Consider the following 20,707-nt stretch of genomic DNA (forward strand, 5'->3'; position numbering starts at 1 on the left):
AAATATACATTTTGACCATCCGTGAATTCATTTTGACTAGTTTCTGCATGACATCTGTATGTATGTATCTCGCATAACTCAAAAACGATTAGCTGTAGAATGTTGAAATTTTGGATTTAGGACTGTTGTAACATCTAGTTGTGCACTCTCAAACAAGTTCTCAAACTCAAGTCCTTTTTCAAGTCCTTTTTTGATTGCGATTGACTGAACCAAAAAAGCCCAAAAACCAAAAGAATTTGGATTTTGGACTTCTCTTAACTTCAGTAATAAGCCCTCATTGAAAGCTTTTCAACGATATTTCATAAGAGGTACTTATTTTCATTGTTTCCAGAGTTGTAGTAAAATAAAATTTTAATTAATGAAATATTTTGATCTTAGAAGGGGAAGGCACATCAGTTCGAATCAGACTTCTCTCCTTTTTTTTTAATTTAAATATATTGATTTATTAATAATTATTAAACCTCTGATTGTAAAAAAACGTTTTACGATAATAATTCATTAATTATGAAAAAAATCAGTAGTTATTATTGAAATAGAATTTTATGTACTTTTCCCTTCCAAAAAAAAATGTTTATATGTAATTTAGTAGGCGTACAAGGAAGTCATGTAGTGCCCACATCAGTTTTTTTTTTATTATTATGAAACATACATATCTTTAAATGTTCGAAATCTCTTTGATTTCTTCTCAATAATCGTTGTTCAAAACAATAATACTCGTACTTATACGATGACACGACTGTTAAAATTTCAATTTAAATGGACGCATTCATGAATTTAACTTTGAATAATAATCTTTTTATGTTTTACGTATATTAGCATTTTGCTAACAACAGCAGGTAAATCCTATGTTAAGTTAAATTACCATTGTTAATCGATTAAATATATCCAAATCTTTTTCATCTTATATTCGAAATAACAAAGCTAAAGTGTTCAAGATCTAACATCTAATTTTCCATTTGGATATTACAAATTGTGAAAACTATTAAATTTGGACATTTTGTCCATTGGCAACAAACTCAGAAAAAAAGTTCTCTATTCGTTCCGGAAGTACTTTTTTTTTATTTGGTCGATGAATTTTTGTCTGTTGGTTCCGTTGTAGAATTTCCACGTAGCTGAAATAGAAGATTTTTTTTTAACGAAGTAATACATTTTCTCCTCAGATGACATTAGATTTTTTTCATTTTTTGTCATTGTAATTGGTTATTATTGGATCATTTTACAGTAATGACGGTAGCATAATGTTACTTTTATTTTTTCGAAGTGTTTTCGTCTGAAAATACAATTCTTATATTCTAGACAGCCTTAGTTCACATCGTTACTCGGCATTTTTTTTTTTTTTTTTTATAACTCAGTTTCTGTTTTTTTTTTTACCAACGGGTTTTTCTTTGTTTAAGGTCACCGTTGTTTGCAAGCTTCCTCAAATTTTAAGTAAAAATAGAATTAAGAAGTTTAATTAACTAAAAAAAAAAAAATTGAATAAATTCAATTTAATAAACTTCCCTCAAAAGTAAAATAAAACCCTTTTTCCCTTTAGATTTTGAAACATATGCTAAATTTGGTCGCTTTTTCCTGGCAAATTTTGGGCTAACCTAAACAACTATGGGACCCCGACAGACATTACAGTTGATAATATGTAATGTTTTGGGTTTAACTATATTCTTTTTCCCTATTTCTGTAAGAAATTTCTAATGACCAATTTAAACGTAAATTAGATTGTTTGTTCATATTGATTTCCATAAAATTGTGGTTTTCTCCTACCAGTTTTCCAGCTGCTACCGGGTTTGGGTATGTGTCTGCAGGCAAATGAAATTAAGCCACCGGGTTGGTCTAGTGGTGAACGCGTCTTCCCAAAGCAGCTGATTTGGAAGTCGAGGGTTCCAGCGTTCAAGTGTTAGGAAAGGCAGTTACTTTTATACGGATTTGAATACTAGATCGTGGATACCGGTGTTGTTTGGTGGTCGGGTTTCAATTAACCACACATTCTGTAAAACGTCATCTGTCAAGCGAGTCGGTCGACCGCTACGTTTCCTGTCGCAAACACTACCTGTCTCTCGAAATCGGTTTGCAAGCCTAGAAATCGATTTTTTTCTGGCGGAAGAACACCAACAAATTTAATTTGAAACGATTCTTTTACACTCGCGTACGATTTCGTAGTAAAATATTGTTCAAGAATGAAAACTCGTTGTTCTATGATAAAAGATATTCTGTTCGTAACACGACCGGAAACGGCACACAAGTTTACACAGCTCAATGAGAATTACCTCACACTGCCGTATCTATACCGGTTGAGTAGCGCTACCAACTTCGTGTCACAAAACAAAATTTCCGTTTCTTAGAAAAAAATTACCAAACATTAACAACTGGCTAACAGGACTAAGAAATCACCTTTTATATTTAAAAATGTCACACCATATTTGATTTAAATTTTACAGTTGTTTTTCGGTACAGTATGATCTTATTCAGCTTATAAAAAGGAACCTACCATTATTTTATTTTGTTTCTTTTTTTTTAAATCTGAAATAGTTATTACTTAAAAAATAGCCGATAAATGGAAAACCGTTGGAACTAAAACTTCCTAACAGGACGAGTCTTAAGGAGGAAAGATTTTTAGAATTTTTTTTGCGAACTTCGCAAATATACGTGGACGTATATAATAGCAAGTAACCAGTATATAATAGAAATAACCAAAAATTCTGTTATTTTTTTATTATATAAGATCACATGCAATTTTTTTTTCACAGTTTTTATGAAGGGAATTATTCGGCTTTATTCTCATCCGCTACACACACCGTAATTAGTGTAAATGATATTTCTTTTTTAAGTTTTTTTTCCTGAACTACATTATTATAGTTTTATCTCTTTTCTTTTCTTTCCATTATGACCTTGGAGTTGCCTCAGTCCATCTCCTCCATCCATCTCATTCCACAGCCAATCCTCATTCCACCAGATTTTAGTCATCTGTCTTTCTCTTGCTTCGACCGCGTTATATGTTCCTCCTTAGAATTCCTGTGTTGGTCCATGTATTCCATTTCTCAACTCTCATGTTTTCGTGTCCCATTTTGAAATTAAAAAATTTATATAAATTAAAAATTTTTGGAATTTTAAATCGCCAAGGAACATTCGCCGAATTTTGGGCAACGATATGGAAGTTTAAGACCGGGTGTTTTTATTTATACGGAGTATCAATATTCTTCGTAAAATGTAATTTTGATTTGCTATGTGAAACCAAGAGTCAGTTTTTTATTTTATTTATTCGTGTAGTATATTTTATTCTAGTTATTACGCTTTTATTATTATTACTATTATTTTTGTTTTAATCTTATTATTATACTTTTAAGCTTATCTCTCCAATCTTTTTGTTATCCGACAACCCTTTACATTGTTACCCGAGAACCGAGGGTTCTTTACACTCCTCTCGGACGTCGTTAAATTTTATTTACGTCTATTTAAATTATTTTTTATGTTTGTTTCCGACTGTGATAAGAGTATTAAGTGAGTTTTTAGTGATAGTTTAGCTTTGATAGTAGTTGTCAAATTTTCCGACAGTCGGACCTCTTTTCTGTGAATCATAACACGGCCTTAGTATTGTTCAGTTCTGATGACAGAAAATACGTGGACGGATTCCACCTTACATAAGGGATATTAATAACCCTTGTTTGAGATAATTACATTAGTCAACACAAAATATATATTTAACATTTTATACAACTTTTCTCCGTGTAATTTTGGTGCCGATTTCAAATATGCTATTAAAATTGTGTAACCACGTAAAAGGTTTTATTTAAATCGTAAATTGTAAAACATTTTATAATATGCTCGTTTTGATCAACTACTGGTTACAATTAATAATAGTTAAAATAATATAATATTAATAATAGTTATTTTTACTTTTAAATGTTACGCATACATGTTTAATAAAGAAAAGATAAATGAATGTGTACATTGTATCAAGAGAAGTAGACACGTACTAACATGTCTGTATGATGACATCATACAGATATCTGTTATTGCCAACTGCAGAACTTAAAATCTTATTCAGTCTAGCTTCACTTTCTATACCGTGTGTTGTGTTTTACACAATTATTAGTGTTTTACTATATTTCCATCGATTCTTTATAATAAGAAAGTGATTTCTCTCGTTTTTAATTGCTACAACACGGCTTCTGCAAAAGTTCGAATCGTCCAGACAATTTTTGTTATCTGCGTGGTAAATTTGCTACTTAATTTCAAGAAAGATTATTTCTGAATCGATAAAAATAGCTTATGAATTTTATTTTTATTGTGCACTAGGGGATCAAGATAAAATCTGGGCGCCTCATGTTATTTTCTTATCTTGCTCCGTAACTCTAACTGGATGGTTGAAGGGAAAACGACGAGCCATGCCGTTTGCTGTACCGATGGTTTGGCGTAAACTTAAGGACCGCTTCACCGACTGCTATTTTTTTATGAAATATATATTTGGATTTTCATTCAAAAATAGAAAGTTCATAAAATATGCAGATGTATCCTCAGCCTTAAAAGCCGGTACCACACGGAAAGGAGTTACCTGTACCTTTACCACCGTCTAATCCGACGCTAGAAGAACAATCTGAGAATGAAGCAGATGATGTAGACGATTCTGAAGAATTTCTTCCTTTATTTGATGAGAGATCTCCTCATTTAATTCAACAACATGAACTTAATGATTTAGTTCGCGACTTAAAGTTATCAAAGCAGCAAGCTGAACTTCTAGGGTCTAGACTGCAACAGTGGGGAAAAAACAAAGGTTGCTACGTTTAGAACACGAAATAAAAGACTTTCAACTTATTTTACTATGAAAAATTCATTGTACGTTGTACTGATATTGATAGCCTGACGAAAGAGCTTGGAATTCAGCATATTCCTGAAGAATGGCGTCTTTTTATTGATTTTTCAAAATTTAGCATGAAAACAGTTTTATTGCATAATGGTAAAACAGTCATCCACTCCAATTACCTCATCCAGTCGACATGAAAGAAACATCAAATTATGGGATCAGTATTAGAAGCAATAATATACAAAAAACATATTTGGCAAGTTTGCAGTGATCTGAAAGTTGTTGCGTTACTTCTTGGTTTACAATGTGGATTCACAGATTATTGTTTTCTTTGTCTTCGGGATAGTCGTGATAAAAAAAAAAATCATTACTAAGTAAAGAACTGGCCGTGCGGCAAAACTTTGTGGCTGGTGAAAAAAATGTAAAGAATATATCATTAATTCAGACGGGTAAAATCGTACTTCCGCTGTTACATATAATACCCGGACTCGTGAAAAATTTTTTAAAGCCACTAGACAAAGAGGACTAGGATTTAATCATTTAAAAATAAGTTTTCCTAAATTGATAAGCTCAAGGAGAGTATATTTATCTGCCCGAAAATCAAGAAACTGCTTTAGGATGATAATTTGAGCGTATGTAAATTAGCTGCATTAAAGTCCTTCTAAGACGTTGTTGGTGGTTTTTAGACAAAGAAAAGATAAACCTTTAATTTTTGGTTAATAAGTTGTAGAAAATTACGAAGTTTAGGATGTCATTAAAAATTCGTTTTCTGTACTCCCACTTAGACTTTTTCTCTGTAAGTTTGGGCTCTTTCAGCGTTGAACAAGGAGAGCGTTTCAATCAGGATATTCTGACCATAGCATCGGTACCAAGCAAAATGGGATCCTAGAATGATGGGTGACTATTATTGGTTTTTTTTTTATTTTTTAGAGACTGATCGTACAAGCGAAAACATTTGTCAATATATTTTAAATTAAATTTAGTTTAATTTAAATATTAATATATATATTTTATTATATATATAATTATATATTAATTTATATACTTTTAATATATAAATTAAAGATAAGACAATTTTAATGATTTAGACTTTTAAATACTGTTTATTTTAAAGACATTTCCAATCGTTCCAATCTCTAGAAATTCTTATTTTAAAATTCTTTTAATGTATTTCAATATATCTGTTTGAATAAATAAAAATTTTGTTGTTTTAAACAAATTTAAATGATAGACACGAATAATTTTTTAAAATATTGATTATGCATTGGTAAATAAATCGTATGTATCTAAAAAAATGTGATGTATCACACAAATTCTGATAACAATATTGAATTCAGCACCCTTTCTTTTTTTCCTGTTTAGCCTCCGGTAACTACCGTTTAGATAATTCTTCAGAGGATTATATGTATGAGTGTAAATGAAGTACATATGAGTGTACATTCTCAGTTCAACCATTCCTGAGACGTGTGGTTAATTGAAACCCAACCACCAAAGAACACCGATATCCACGATCTAGTATTCAAATCCGTGTAAAAATAACTGGCTTTACTAGGACTTGAACGCTGTAACTCTCGACTTCCATATCAGCTGATTTGGGAAGACGCGTTAACCACTAGACCAACCCGGTGGGTTTGAATTCAGCACCCTAAAATTAGTTAAAATCACCATGTACGTTTCCAGATACACGAAAAAAATTTTTTTTTTACTAATGTTATATTGAAGTCTCTCATTTCAAGATTCCTTATAAATTTCGCCTTTTCTTGAAGGTCAGCAAATTAAATTAAGCAGCAAAAAGCTGCTGCTTGTAAGCTATGAATTTGTTATTTATTCTACATACAACATTGTTTAGAAGTAATCGATGGGAAAATATCACACAGTAGACATCTTCCCAAAATTTATAGCCGGTATTATTTTGTTATTTCTGTTCCATAATTAAATGGATTTCTTCCTAAAAATTATTAAAAACGACTTTGACAAAGTTTAAGTAAACCTTAGTGATGTTAACAATATGAAAAAAAAAATCATGTTTATTATTTCATTTTAGAAATATTCATTTTCAGAGTGAATTATTGAGCAGTATAATGAACTAAAATTCTCTAGGTATGTATGTAATAGTGTTATATTAATCGGTATCTGCGGATAGCTGTTGTTACACTCTAGATTGATCAGGCCTGTATTTGTGTTTTTATGAGCGCGTAACAAATAGTATGGTCACTGCCATCGCTCAGTTTTCAGTGTATTATGTGAAGAGGTGACTTCTTTAAAAATCTTAACTATCCTGAATTTTTTTTTTTTTTAGTTAAAAAAGGGTCTGCAACTTTGTTGGTTTCCGCATTCGCCAGCTCCAGTTTGATTTTATTAAATGATTAAACAAGTAACTTGTCGGTCGATCTTCCGCATAGATAGACAAACGCTATACTTTTCCTTTTTTCTTTTCATTTTGATAATTTAATCTTTTCTTTTGCGTTATCCCTGTGTTTTTACACGCCATTTACTTCAAAGTATGAAGATAATGTGAATGTAAAATAATAGTAGTATTTTCAATTCTCTTAGTAAATAGTTTTGTTCGGTAAGAATATAATTTATTTATTAAGAATCATGAGGTACGTAACAGATGTTTATATTTACGCATATTGCACGTTAATAACCTTGAATTATCGGTAAGAATAAATTAATTTAAATTGTCGAACAATATTAATTATTTCTTAGCATTTTATTTTATGACTTTGTTAACTGTATTAATTATTTTGTTCTTATGTGTATAATAGTAGTTTTAATAAAATTATGACTTGTCTCCGTATCGGTGTTACGTGTATATATATGTATATATATATAAAACTTACGTCACGTTTTAATATTTTATTGTAATAAATTGCAAATGACTTCTCTATTTGTATTAATTATGTTATTTGTTATATTCTTTATTAAATTTCTATGTTTATTTTACAGATCAGATGAGGACGACCCCAGTGGCAGCAAATACTCCCGGATGGAGGAGGAGAGTTTACAGGACAAGGAGAGATTCGCCAGGTGAGGACCTAACCTGACGTAGACGAGTTGAACATTATGTCACGTTCCCTGTCCTACGTCGGTTATAGTGCAGAAATTCATTTAGATTTTCTTATTATTATTTTTAATCGATGTTTTCTTTTCTTAATTAACTGTTTAGTTGTTGGAGTAAGATTGATTTTTTTCGTGTTAAATAAAAATATAAGTTATAATTAAACGTTCCCAAATTGGTGTTCGTCAAAAAATTGTTTTACTACGGTTTCAGAATTCCTTAGGCTGTTTCTAACAAAAAAAATATTCTCAGTTTACTTCTTCGACAGCTATATTATAGTATAAGTGTAGCAAACTTACGAAGAATTATGTTTCACTTTTTTCTTTTTTTTTTTATCATTTGGGACTCGGGATCATGAAACGTCGAGAAATGCAAAAAAAAAAAAAGGCTGAATCGTATATGTATGTATCGTCGTATTTCCGTTAATAGTTCGGAATTTGCTATCCGAAATTTTCAAATTTGGATAGTCAGTTTTGTATATTGAGAATTGATAGTGTTAAAAGCCTAATCGGGATCTTGAAGGAATTGAAGAATAGAGGACTTTTAGGAGTCAAATTTTGATTATCTTTAAAAAATGTAGATTTTGTTTTATTAAATTTTTTTCCAAAATGTTATAAATGAAAAAATAATAAAAATTTTATTTCCGTATTTATAAATTACAACAGAGTAGGATAACATACGTATATATATATATATATATATATATATATATAGGAAATTAATACTTGGATATTTTTATATGAGCACATAACAGATGGTGTGGGAGACAATCCAGAAATATTTTTATGTCCTGCCATGAGCCCAGTTCACAGTGTATTATCTGAAGAAGTGACTTCTTTAAGAAACATAAAATTTCACTACTTAAAGGGTTAGCTGTTAAATGTGTGGCATCGTGGCTTAAAAACCACACATCGCGTATATTGTATTTCCTGTAACCAAAATTTTTAAAACTTGCACATATGCTTGTTTTTACGATAAAGGTGATATTATTAATATTAATTAATATTACGGGTACCCATAGTTATTACACGTGTTCCCGTGCACGTTTCGCTTACCGAAGAGCAATAAGACTTAATTTTGTACCGTTAAACTGGTAAACTCATTGAATAACAGATGAAATTGGGTGGATATTAAAGACTTATGTTAAAAATTATCCTTATGAGTTTTTAACAAGTTTTCTGGTTGACGTTATTAGAAATAAATTATATATGTCAAGTGACGTAATCATAACGGTTTAACCGTAAGTCGTAAGTCAATCAAAAAAACTTACGTAACTACTATCAACTATTCAAATTCCCGTATCAGACTTACTAGAAAAAATAGAAGTGAAACGGTTTCCCGTTGCCTTCTTCACTAAAACATACTGTTGCTTATCAAAATTCCATGCCCGTAAAAAGACAGGTTGTATTAAGTCCTACAATTGACATCTATTTTTGGTAATTTCGTATTTGCTGAACCCGTAATATTAACAATTTTCAATATTGAACGTATTAAAGATTTGTCAAATGTATGGGATGGAGAGTGAAGGATATTCCTGGAAATTTTAGCAACAGTTTTTGTTTTTTAATGCGTTATGTACTGATACAATGAAACAAACAAAAATCCTTAGTCTGGATTGGAGCTGCTGTTCGAAATTTCAGAATGTTTTCCTTAAATGTTGCTAAAATAATTCGTATAAAGGGATAACTAAAAAAGTTTTGGTGAATAATCACCAAAAAATTTTCAGTTATCCCTGAACTTTTTATTTTTCTTAATATACTATTTAAAGGACGTTTTTAAAAAAAACTTAATTTTTTCATTCAAGGAAATATAAATCGTAATTTTTTGTGCAACTGGTTTTTTTGAAAGTTAAATTTATTACTAGTACTATACGAGTATTACATTTGTATCCAATCCGTAGCTACAGTTTGAAGGCAGATATCAGTCCTGTCCTGTAATTACTCGTACATGTAATTGAAGTAATTATATTCTTTTCTAAAAGACTGAACCACCTTACTAATTTTAAAAGAGATGATGATTCAGTGCAAAAGATTTTTTCTGTCATTCTGGGAACACCCCACCCTCCGATTACAATCTTTCAGAAGTAAACAACTGTAGGAAAACGAAAAAAAAAGAAATACTAACACATGTAATATTACGTTTAAATGTTCTTAAATACTACATTTTTCGTAACTCATAATTTTTATGCTTACTTTTCCGTAATTAAACGTAAAGTTTTTTTTACAATTAAATTTCAGTTGTCAACAGTGAACTTTAAATTTACAAAAAATCTTTTCTATCAAGCGTTTCGTAAGATTTAATTTTTTATGACGTCCTACTTTTCGTGATATTATACTAGTCATTCATCAATTATAAAACATTTCCCTTTGGCACGCCGGAATGCGGAGGTAGATTTCACCGGTGCTAAGTGGGGAATAAAAAAAATTTACTCTTATTGAAGTTAAGGAAAACTTCAAATTTACTCATTACGACAATGGTTACATGTGAAAAAAAGTTTCACATGTTTAGCGTACGACAAGCCCCATCTTTTCACAATTCCAGCAACATTTTGGTCATCCCTTGCCGTAACGGTTGATCATATCAAAAATTTTTTCAGACAAATGTTTTAGGTAATTATTAGAGGACTAACGACCACTTTATACCGATTCGATATTGTGACTATTAAGGGAGGTATGATTTTTTGTCCTCGAAATCCCATTTTTTTCACCCCCTGGGCCAATGGTTTGTGATATCAAAAAACTTTACTTATATAAGTTTTAGGCCCTTATACAAATCGATATTTTACTTAATAAGAAAGTTACAGCGATGTGTTTTGTTTTTTCACAAAAGCTCCCCCATTCCACCCCCATGGTCCGATTTTGCCCTGTATATATATATATATATATATATATATATATATATATATAAACTTTGGAACTGACGGTTGTTTTGGAGTCTGGGAATGTGAAACGCGAAGATATGTCAAAATTTTTTGGAAGTCGAATCACGGTACCGATTACAATAGGTAGCTTTCTTATGAAATTACCTAAAAAAATTACTTTTATATCTTCTTAGTCAAATCTGAAATTTAATACTTGCTGCAGAGTTAAGATAAACGTATTTCTATTTTTCACGTTGGAAAATTGGATGTACGTACGTTAAAAATAAATAAAATAAGCTTCGATTATAGTGCAAGTGGTGAGCGTTGTGATTCCGCTGAATATTTATGTTAGTATTGCTATGTTTTACTGAAAATAACCTTTTGTTACAATTGCTGTGAAAATTACCGCCTTTTGTGCCTTAGCCACATAAAATTTTCATTCGCAGACGAAACATAATATTTGATCAGGATTATAGCCGCGCACCATCGTCGCTTGCGTTGTAATCGCACTGCAAGCTTTACTTGAGAAAATATGCTTAGGCTTTTGTAACTTATTTTATAGCAATGATTTGGCTGTAAGTTAGATTTTTAGTGTTTCTTTTTTATCACTACTGATAAATTAGATTTTTTTATCTTAATTAATTATGTAGATGTTTATGTGACATTTAAAAAGAATGCAAAATTAATAATAATTAGTATATTTCTTAAAAATGTTCATGTAATTAGAACAGTAACGATTACATTATGTTTTTCAATTATTTAAAATCACATATTTATAAAAAAGAGTTTATAATATCTAAGAGAAACCGAATTAATTCAAAATAATATTTAATTAATATAGAGAACAAATAACGCTAATATACATGTTTGGCCACGATACTGATGAAAATTAAAACTGAAGTCAGAATTATTTTATTTTCATATCCGTTGCAAGTATTTAAAAGAAAAATGTTTGTGTATTATAGTAAAATGAACACGTCGATGTTCGATTGCATAAATGCGATGGGGGAAGGTGCAAGAAATAAATATCTTTTCGTTGCGATTAATTGCGCAGCTCATTTGGCTTACTGTCATAATAAGGGGAAGATTGGATTCTCTCGCCGCCGACGGAGCTTGTTGTCGTATCTCTAAATCGTAATTCGTAATTTTAAATCGATTTTAAAGTAACTTCTTAACGTTTTATTTTTGAAGAATGCGCTTGACCTTTATTTACACTGTGGAGATTTATTATCTGAAGCGTAGTTTTAGGGGGCCTCTTTTATTCAGAAAGAATAATAAAAACCACAGACGGTTATGTTCCTGGTCATTTTAATACAGGATAATTGCAATTAGAAATAATATTCTAAATAAAATGAAGTACTGTAATGATTAAAATTTCGGGTATTTGTTTTATCCGCATTTCTGGACGTTTCGAGGTCTCCTTTGTCCAAATGAGAAACCGATTATTAGAGCACTGTTCTGTGTGTGTTGGCGTTATACCAACTATTAACTTTGCTTAATATCTTTGAACTGGTGAACCTACTGTCATGTAATTTTTTATGTTAAATCATATGTACGAGTTAATTTTCCAATTAAATTTTTATGAAAAAGAAATAAATTAGTGGGGTATTTCTCTTTTAATTCTTGATGGAAAAGTTTCGCGAAACGTTTTCAACTTTTATTTTCCTGTATATGACTGGTAAATAAATTTGTTAATCCATTTACTGAGGAAAAGTGTATTAAAACTGTACGCAACTACTGGAGAATTCCAGCAGCATTATTTTCAGCATTATCTCTTCTCGTCTTCCTCTTTTTTTCTTTGTGTTATTTTTAAACAAAAGTATTATTCGGATTAAAATTTCTGAACTGTTATTAATACGCCTCTGTTTTTAAGAAAAAAAAAATTATATCGGTTTTCCACAGCGATTTAGGTTTAGAGATAAATATTAATTTAGGAAACGTTTTCAATAGTGAATATTTTATTTGCGATAAATTCGTTTCTAAACGATAAATATTATCAAGGATTTTTAGATTTACAATAATTATACTCGTGAATGTTGTTGCACAGTACAGGAAAATATTTATTCCTTTTTATTCTAATCCTTCTGGCTACTTATTAGACTTGCATGTTTTTCATTTATAGTTTAGTTATTATCATTTTCTTGGAAATAGATTTTAATATTTATATGTAATCCTTATTTGGTGGCTGTATATAGCCTCTACATTATATATATATATATTTAAATGTTTATGCTATGACGGTCAGTTAGTAAGTAAATGACCTTTTTTTTTATGGTATGTATAAGGAAGTCATAAACTTGTTAAGGACTGCTACTGTGTTGTGGCTTTTAGTGTATTTGTAGGCTGTAGTCTATGCTAATTAGTTTATGAATTTAAAGATGTACGTTTTCTTTTGTTATAAAATATTTCTTCGTAATGTTGAATTTTTATGTCCTTATTTTTATGAATATTGCATTATTTAGGTGAGTTTTCGTTTTAATTTTTGTATTTGCAATTTTTATTCATATTTACCCGTCATATTTTGTCGCATTAATTTTTTTTATGTGTACGCATGTAAATTTTGTATGGAATTGCATAAAATTAAGAGCTTACCTTACGTCGACGTTAAATTAATTATACTAGTATTATATTACTTCCTTGTCTATGAGCAAATGATTTGCTTCATAATGGTAAAAATTTTGAAGTGATATTTACTCTCGAATAGTTGTATCTGTTGTTAACCTATGCGCTTTCATTTAATTATTAAAATTTTCCTTCAAAATAATTTAGAAAAGCTAACAAAAAGCACCCTTTTTAATACGTTTTAATCTATCTCAAGTTAGGCCTAAAAAAAAGGTCTAAACGCGTGTACCCTATTTATCTGCCTATTAACTAATCTTTTTTTCATTACCTTAAAAACACTTTTCGAAAACCAGCCGTTTCGGTCGTGTATGTTTATTTAAAAAAGAATTTTATATTTTTTCTTGATTAACCGAATAAGAAATTTTAAGTACTTTTATAAAAGTATCCTTTTATTATGTCGTGGTGGAGGAGATATTTGTAAATAAAATCGTGTTGTTTCGCGTCTTAGCGGGCGGTATACAATAACACCCGCTAGAGTGACGATAAACGGCGTCTTGCCAGATGAGTAACTACCCACAACGCGGTGTTAATATGGCTGTTTTTTTTTTTTTGTTTTTAATTTTCTAATACCATTTCGTCCCCGTCTAATTACTTCTCTTGCGAATATTTTCTTATTCAAGTTATCTAAACGAACATATCGGTTTTCTTTTTTTTTTTTAAATAACATTTTCTGAATTTATATTAGCTACTTATTAATAAGTAACCGATAGCTAATACATTGTTCGTAAAAGACCAAAATTGGGCGACAATAGTTGGAAGTAAGTGTTAGACTATTATTTATATTTTTAGATTTTTTATCTGCACATGGAGATAAAAAAGCGAGTAGAAAGTTTCGTTGTAGGATAAACATATGTATATTCTTTTTCGTTGTTATCCCCTCGATTAAAGATAATCGAACTTATGATTCCCGACGCATGTTTTCTATTAAATAATATTAACTAATTATTACCTATCAGTGTTTGTTATATTAATTTAATGTAAATTATTTAATGATGTTGTCTGTCTACTTATATCTCTGTATTTCCATTTAATTTACAAAATTTCTTATCAATATTGTTATAGCACTACCATGGACAAAAGTTCTGATGCGCATGCGCCGGCTGGCGGGGAAGACGCTAACCCCCTCGGCGTTGTTGAAGGCAGGTGGGAGGAGCCATCTTTCTGCAATAGAAGTTCAGTTATGAACTACTGTTCATTTTTTGTTACTTAACGTTCCAGAAATAGTTTTCTTAAAAAATAATAAATAATCCATCTTCTGTTATATGAAGTTCCACTTATATATTTTATTTCCGTATCAGCTTTGTAGAAGTTCTATATTTTTAAATCGATTGGTTATCGAGTAATACACATTTTCAAATAAAATTTTTAAAAAAAATACTTGGACAGTTTAAATTAATTGTTTTTATAAGAATTTAAGTAATAAAAATCAATTTTTCAAGAAATCTTTTTTTTTTTTAATTACTGGTTTTTCTGTTTTTACGTAATAATTTCTTCGGTGCCTGTTGTGTATTATGTCTTAGACATAATATTAGGAGTACGTTTATTACTTCATTACAACTTTCATAGTTATTTATTATTTTACAAATAACTTCGTTTTTATTTTAAAGTTGCAGTTGTAGCAAACAGACTGGTAAAGTAGTACGACGCGTTGTGAAGACGTAAACCAAATTTTGTCATCATAGTATCAAATGTTATCGTTATTGTATAATACCTTCCGTATAGCCAATTAATGTGATAATGAATAACTACTATTATTATGAATGGATAATAAGTAAACTTACGTTAATTTTTGCAATATTTATAAAACACTTAACATATATACGTACAGTATATATATCCTAAACAGATTAAAATTGTACGTAATAGTTTTGTTTCGAATAGTTTCTATTTATGTAGCAAATATGAATAGCAGTTATTAAAATATTTGTAATATTCATAAAACGAAAATACGTTAAGTTGGAATGAACATTTAATTTAGATAAGTGGAGTGGTATCGAGAATTTTATGTTCCGTACAGTAAATTTCTCTTGTAGTGCAGCATGTTGTATGAATGAACCGTATTAAATTTTTTGAACTAAATATAATGTATGATTTAATTCGTTAAAAGGTTTTTATTATACAGGGTGATTTTTTAGTCCTGTTACCTAATTGTTAATGTCTGGTAATTTTTTCTAAGAAACGGAAATTTTGTTTTGCGACACGAAGTTGGTAGCGCTACTCAACCGGTATAGATACGGCAGGGTGAGTTGATTCTGCTTGAGCTGTGTAAACTTGTGTGCCGTTTCCGGTCGTTTTACTAACAGAATGTCTTTTATCATAGAACAACGAGTTTTCATTCTTGAACAATATTTTACTACGAAATCGTACGCGAGTGTAAAAGAATCGTTTCAAATTAAATTTGTTGGTGTTCCTCCGCCAGAAAAAATGTAGATTTATAGGCTTGCAAACCGATTTCGAGAGACAGGTAGTGTTTGCGACAGAAAACGTAGCGGTCGACCGACTCGCTTGACAGATGACGTTTTAGAGAATGTGAAAACAGGATCGCTCAGTTCTCCACGGAAAAGTTTTCGAAAACTTTCCACGCAAGTCGGTTTGTCATATTCGAATGTTCAGAAAGCCGCTAAAAAATTGAAATTGTATTCGTATCGCGTACGATTAGTCCAAGAGCTTCAGCCTCCAGATTTAAACAAGCGATTGCAATATTGCTCTCGGTTTAGATCTCTCGTAAATGATAACGGAATTGAATTTTTAAACACGGTGTTCTTTAGTGATGAATCTTGGATCCATCTTTATGGTTCCGATTGCAAAATCTTGTTCATCTCGATGTTAAAATATTGTTCAAGAATGAAAACTCGTTGTTCTATGGTAAAAGACATTCTGTTCGTAACACGACCCGAAACGGCACAAAAGTTTACACAGCTCAACCAGAATCAACTCACACTGCCGTATCTATACCGGTTGGGTAGCGCTACCAACTTCGTGCCACAAAACAAAATTTCCGTTTCTTAGAAAAAATTACCAGACATTAACAATTGGGTAACAGGTCTAAAAAAACACCCTAGTAGTTCCGTATAAGCAGAGTGGTCGTTTAACCAAATTTCCATAATGGAGGGAAAAATAAATATAAATTATTACCTTTAATGTAACGGTTTTATTTTTTACGTGAGTTGCCGAATATAGACAAGCTCTGCGCAGTAACTTTGCTGATTATGTAATCTATGATGCAATACCCTACTTGCACTTTCACTTGCACTTGTAAAGAAACTTAGTAAGTATTAGAAAAATTAACGGTTACATTAATTTCTGTTAATTATAAATATCAAATATTAATTTGCCATTAATAAGAAGTAGGCTAATTGATTTTGTAGTTTATTTTTGTGATAATGTACATTTTTGTTTTGTTTCTTATGTTGCTGCGCACATTAAACAAGGTGCACGTTTGTTACAGTTAAAAATTCAAAAATTGTTTCGAAAACTGGAAATTACCAGTTGTCAGTAACAATTTCCTTAAAAGATTCTGTAATTAGATTTATTTAATTAAATGCAGGAATCTATACTGTTACGGGCTCCTTGTACAACGGCAAAAAGAAAGAAGATGAACGACAGAGAAAATGGATCTAGTCTATAAGCTTTATCATCGCGTATCACATTGTCACATACCTTCATCCGGATAGCAATCCTGTAATCGTTTGCCTTCGAATGCGATAACCTACGAGATCTTTGCAAACCAAAACTAATGGGTGCAACGTCAGCCGTTGCCTTTGTAGACCCCAGGCCAGCGATTTAACCCGTCGGGTTGGTCTAGTGGTAAACGCGTCTTCCCAAATCAACCGATTTGGAAGTCGAGAGTTCCAGCGTTCGTGTCCTACTAAAGGCAGTTACTTTTATACGGATTTGAATACTAGATCGTGGATACCGGTGTTCTTTGGTGGTTGAGTTTCACTTAACCACACATCTCAGGAACGGTCGAACTGAGATTGTACAAGACTACACTTCATTTACACTCATACATATCATCCTCATTAATCTTCTAAGCTATTATCTGAACGGTAATTACCGGAGGCTAAACATTAAAAAGAAAGAAAGAAGAGGACATTTTTAAAAATACGTACGGACAAATTAAATTCTGTTCCGCAGTAAACGCTTTAATAATAATAATAATAATAATAATCTTAACGAAGTCGTTAAAAGCTGTCGTTAAACCAAACAGTAAAAAACAGATGAAGTTAATATTTCTCTCTCTCTCTTTCTGTTTAGCCTTGGGAACCACCGTAAAGTATTACTTCAGAGGATGAATGAGGATTATATGTATGAATGTATATGAAGTGTAGTCTTGTCCAGTCTCAGGTCGACCTCTCCTAACCCACAGGGTTGGTCTAGTGGTGAACGCGTCTTCCCAAATCAGCTGATTACGAAGTCGAGAGTTCCAGCGTTCAAGTCTTAGTAAAGGTAGTCACTTTTATACGGATTCGAACACTAGATCGTGAATACCGGTGTTCTTTGGTGGTCGGGTTTCAATTAACCATACATCTCAGGAACGGTCGAACTGAGACTGTACAAAACTTTACTTAATTTACACTCGTACTTATCACCCTCATTCATCCTCTAAAGTAATACCTGAACGGTAAATCCTGGAGGCGAAACAGTAAAAGAAAGAAAGGCCATCGAATTATATTAGCCCCATGTCGCTGTGAATCGCAGAACAAGATTTACTTATGTTCACTCACCGAAAAAGTCCAATTAAACGCTTCAGCAGCGGCAACTCGCACACGGCTAAATCTGTATATCCAGTGTAATCACCAGACTTACCGCGCGAAGCGGAGTCGCTCTTTTATTAAGTGACCGATCAGGGACTTGCTCGGCGCCATACGCTACGTGGAAGGGTGTCCAGGTCTGGTCTAGTAGAGACGCTTCTGTAGTCCACAAGTGAGATTTGATACAAGAAACTACCCGGTTATTAAATTGCAACCTTCTTGACTTCAGAGATAAAGGCCCCACTTTTCCACAAGTCCGACCTTAATATGCCGATACAAAGAATGTTTTAATGTTATCACTATGTCACTCCTTATTTCGTCCTTATTTTTCCATAATTTAGTTTTATATCATTATTATAATAGTTATATATGAAATTAATCGAAATTTAGTAAGAATTAAAACAAAATTTGGTTAATTTTTAAAATAGTAATTTTTACCGTTTGTGTTCAGCCATTTTATACTCCTGCCTAGTTTCTCTTCTTTTTTTTTGACTCGTATTTTTGTTTTTTGCCCTCTGTAACGGTAAAGAACGGGTACATAATTTTTTAAATTTTTAGTTAAGGGCTGTTTCGGCTCAACATTGCAAATCGATATATGACGATTTGAAAAAATAAAAGTGAGAATGGTATGCCTTATTTTTTCCGAAGAAAAAATAAATAAATCAAAATTGTTGTGAAATGAAGTATAAAAATGCACAAAAGTGGGATTTCAAAGACTATAAAGTATTATTTACATGAATATAAAAAAATATTAGTGTCATATATTAGGAGAAAATATGAAAATAGTTACAAAAATAGTAATTTTGAAGATCTTTTAGTAAATCAATAAATTTGAAAATATGGTAATAAAACTTGACAGCAGAAAAAAAAGGATGATAATAAATCAGGTAAATTGATTTGTTGTAAACAATTATTTAAAAAGAAAAATGAATTTTCACGATTAACATAATTTTGTTTTACGAATGATGTTTGGTATGAACCAGTTTGAGAAGGGAATTAAAAATACATTTCAGAATATAAAGTAGGTCTGTTTACAGCTTAATATTTTGCTTATTCTTTCTATTGATGTTTTAATATAATTTAGTAAATACGCCTTTACGGTGGTTTTTTATCGATTGCATTTTTACAGTTATTTGTTTTTATATGAAGATTTATGATGTGCGTTGTGTGTAGAAAAGGTTTTTCCTGGATATGTAAAGCGGCATGTACAGTGTATACCTTCAAAAATACGCGTTTTCGCGGTAGTTATTATTTCTTGTTTTATTTTATTTTCATTTGGTTTTTATTACTGTTCTTTTAAGTTGAGAAAAGATTACTTTTAAAACGTTCGATATATTTTTATTTTTTATCTTGTAGATTTGAAAATCTTAGTTATGATATTTGTATGTAGTTTTAAAATAAAACCGTACTAGAACACCTATCAGGCTGCACTTTATAGCATGAGGCGCAGTATTACATCTCCTCGGGATCTATTGGTGGATGTAATATAGATGGCCGTTTGCAGAGAAGTTGTTTTTGTTGCCGGGGGGCTGACCAGGGGGGCGGGCCGTTCAGTCGTGACCCGGGGCTGTATATGAATAGCGCGATCTACAGTACACTGCTTTCCCACGCTCACTCGGCTATACCTGCTGGCCGTACTACTATGTACAGTACTACTATTAAAACTCGGCCTAGCTCTGCTCTTGTGTACTTACTATCTGCTGTTGCTACCCTCTAATCTACATCGTGAAGAATGGTAGTTGTATGCCGTACTCTTAGAATTTTAATGCGCACGTGTGACTAAATATTGTCATGTATGATATTCTTTTGTCTCGTAATTGTATTACTGTTACGTATCGTTGTTCTAATCCTTTTCTTATGTTGTAGACTTTCATTGTCATCCTTTATTTTTTTTTTTTTTTTTTTTTACAGACCGGTTCATAAATTCCGTTTTTAAGAATCCAATGATTTTTCTTTTATTAAATAACTTCTTTTTGAGATTTTTCATCGCTAATTTGACTTGTTTGATGCACTTGATCGTGCTTTCTATTCTTTTCTCATCTCTATTCATATCTTTTCTGTCGTTCGTGTTCTATAATTATTTACTTTATAAATCCTATCATATTTGTTTTGCGTTGCTGTTTCTGCCCTCTGAATTTCTTTCTGCAACCAAATTCTCTAACTCTGATATTTTATATCTTAAAATATGACTTGCCAACATTTTTGTTGAAAAACTTCGTTTTTTTCCATTCGTTTTAAATCTCTTAATTTCGTTTTTAATCGGTGCATCTAACAACGCTTTTAATTTCATTTTTCCGATTTTTTCTGATTCTACTTTTTTTGTCATAAACGCCTGCACAGGCAAATGATTGACAATTTTAAAATTCCTTAAATGTATTTCTTTTATCGTATCAGCATAAATGCTTTCCTGGGATGTATTGTTTTATTTTAGAGTATGTCTATATGGTGCAAAACGCTTTGAGTTAATCATCTTGTAAAATTGAAGGTCCGGCCGAATCGTTTATATTTTAAGTCTTTAAGTACCAATATATTGGATTCTAACATTACATTCTGGAGTTGTAATCCGTAGATATATCAAGCGCTCACCGCATGAAACGGGATGCAACTACTTAACG

General features: G+C 31.2%; 1 protein-coding gene across 9 annotated transcripts in view; it reads left to right on the plus strand.

The window, feature by feature from the left end:
• tgo (Aryl hydrocarbon receptor nuclear translocator homolog tgo) overlaps positions 1 to 20,707 on the plus strand; it is a 295,570-nt gene that overhangs the window by 163,296 nt on the left and 111,567 nt on the right. For 5 of the 9 annotated variants that reach the window (XM_075361413.1, XM_075361415.1, XM_075361416.1 and 2 more), the window contains 2 exons: positions 7,745 to 7,825; positions 14,401 to 14,481. In XM_075361413.1, the coding sequence (XP_075217528.1) occupies positions 7,745 to 7,825; positions 14,401 to 14,481 (162 nt within the window). The remainder of the gene's footprint in view (positions 1 to 7,744; positions 7,826 to 14,400; positions 14,482 to 20,707) is intronic. The other 4 variants (XM_075361420.1, XM_075361418.1, XM_075361419.1 and 1 more) reach the window with 2 other exon arrangements.

Source organism: Lycorma delicatula, chromosome 3 (assembly GCF_047948215.1).
Source record: "Lycorma delicatula isolate Av1 chromosome 3, ASM4794821v1, whole genome shotgun sequence".
In the NCBI taxonomy this organism is placed as follows: domain Eukaryota; kingdom Metazoa; phylum Arthropoda; class Insecta; order Hemiptera; family Fulgoridae; genus Lycorma; species Lycorma delicatula.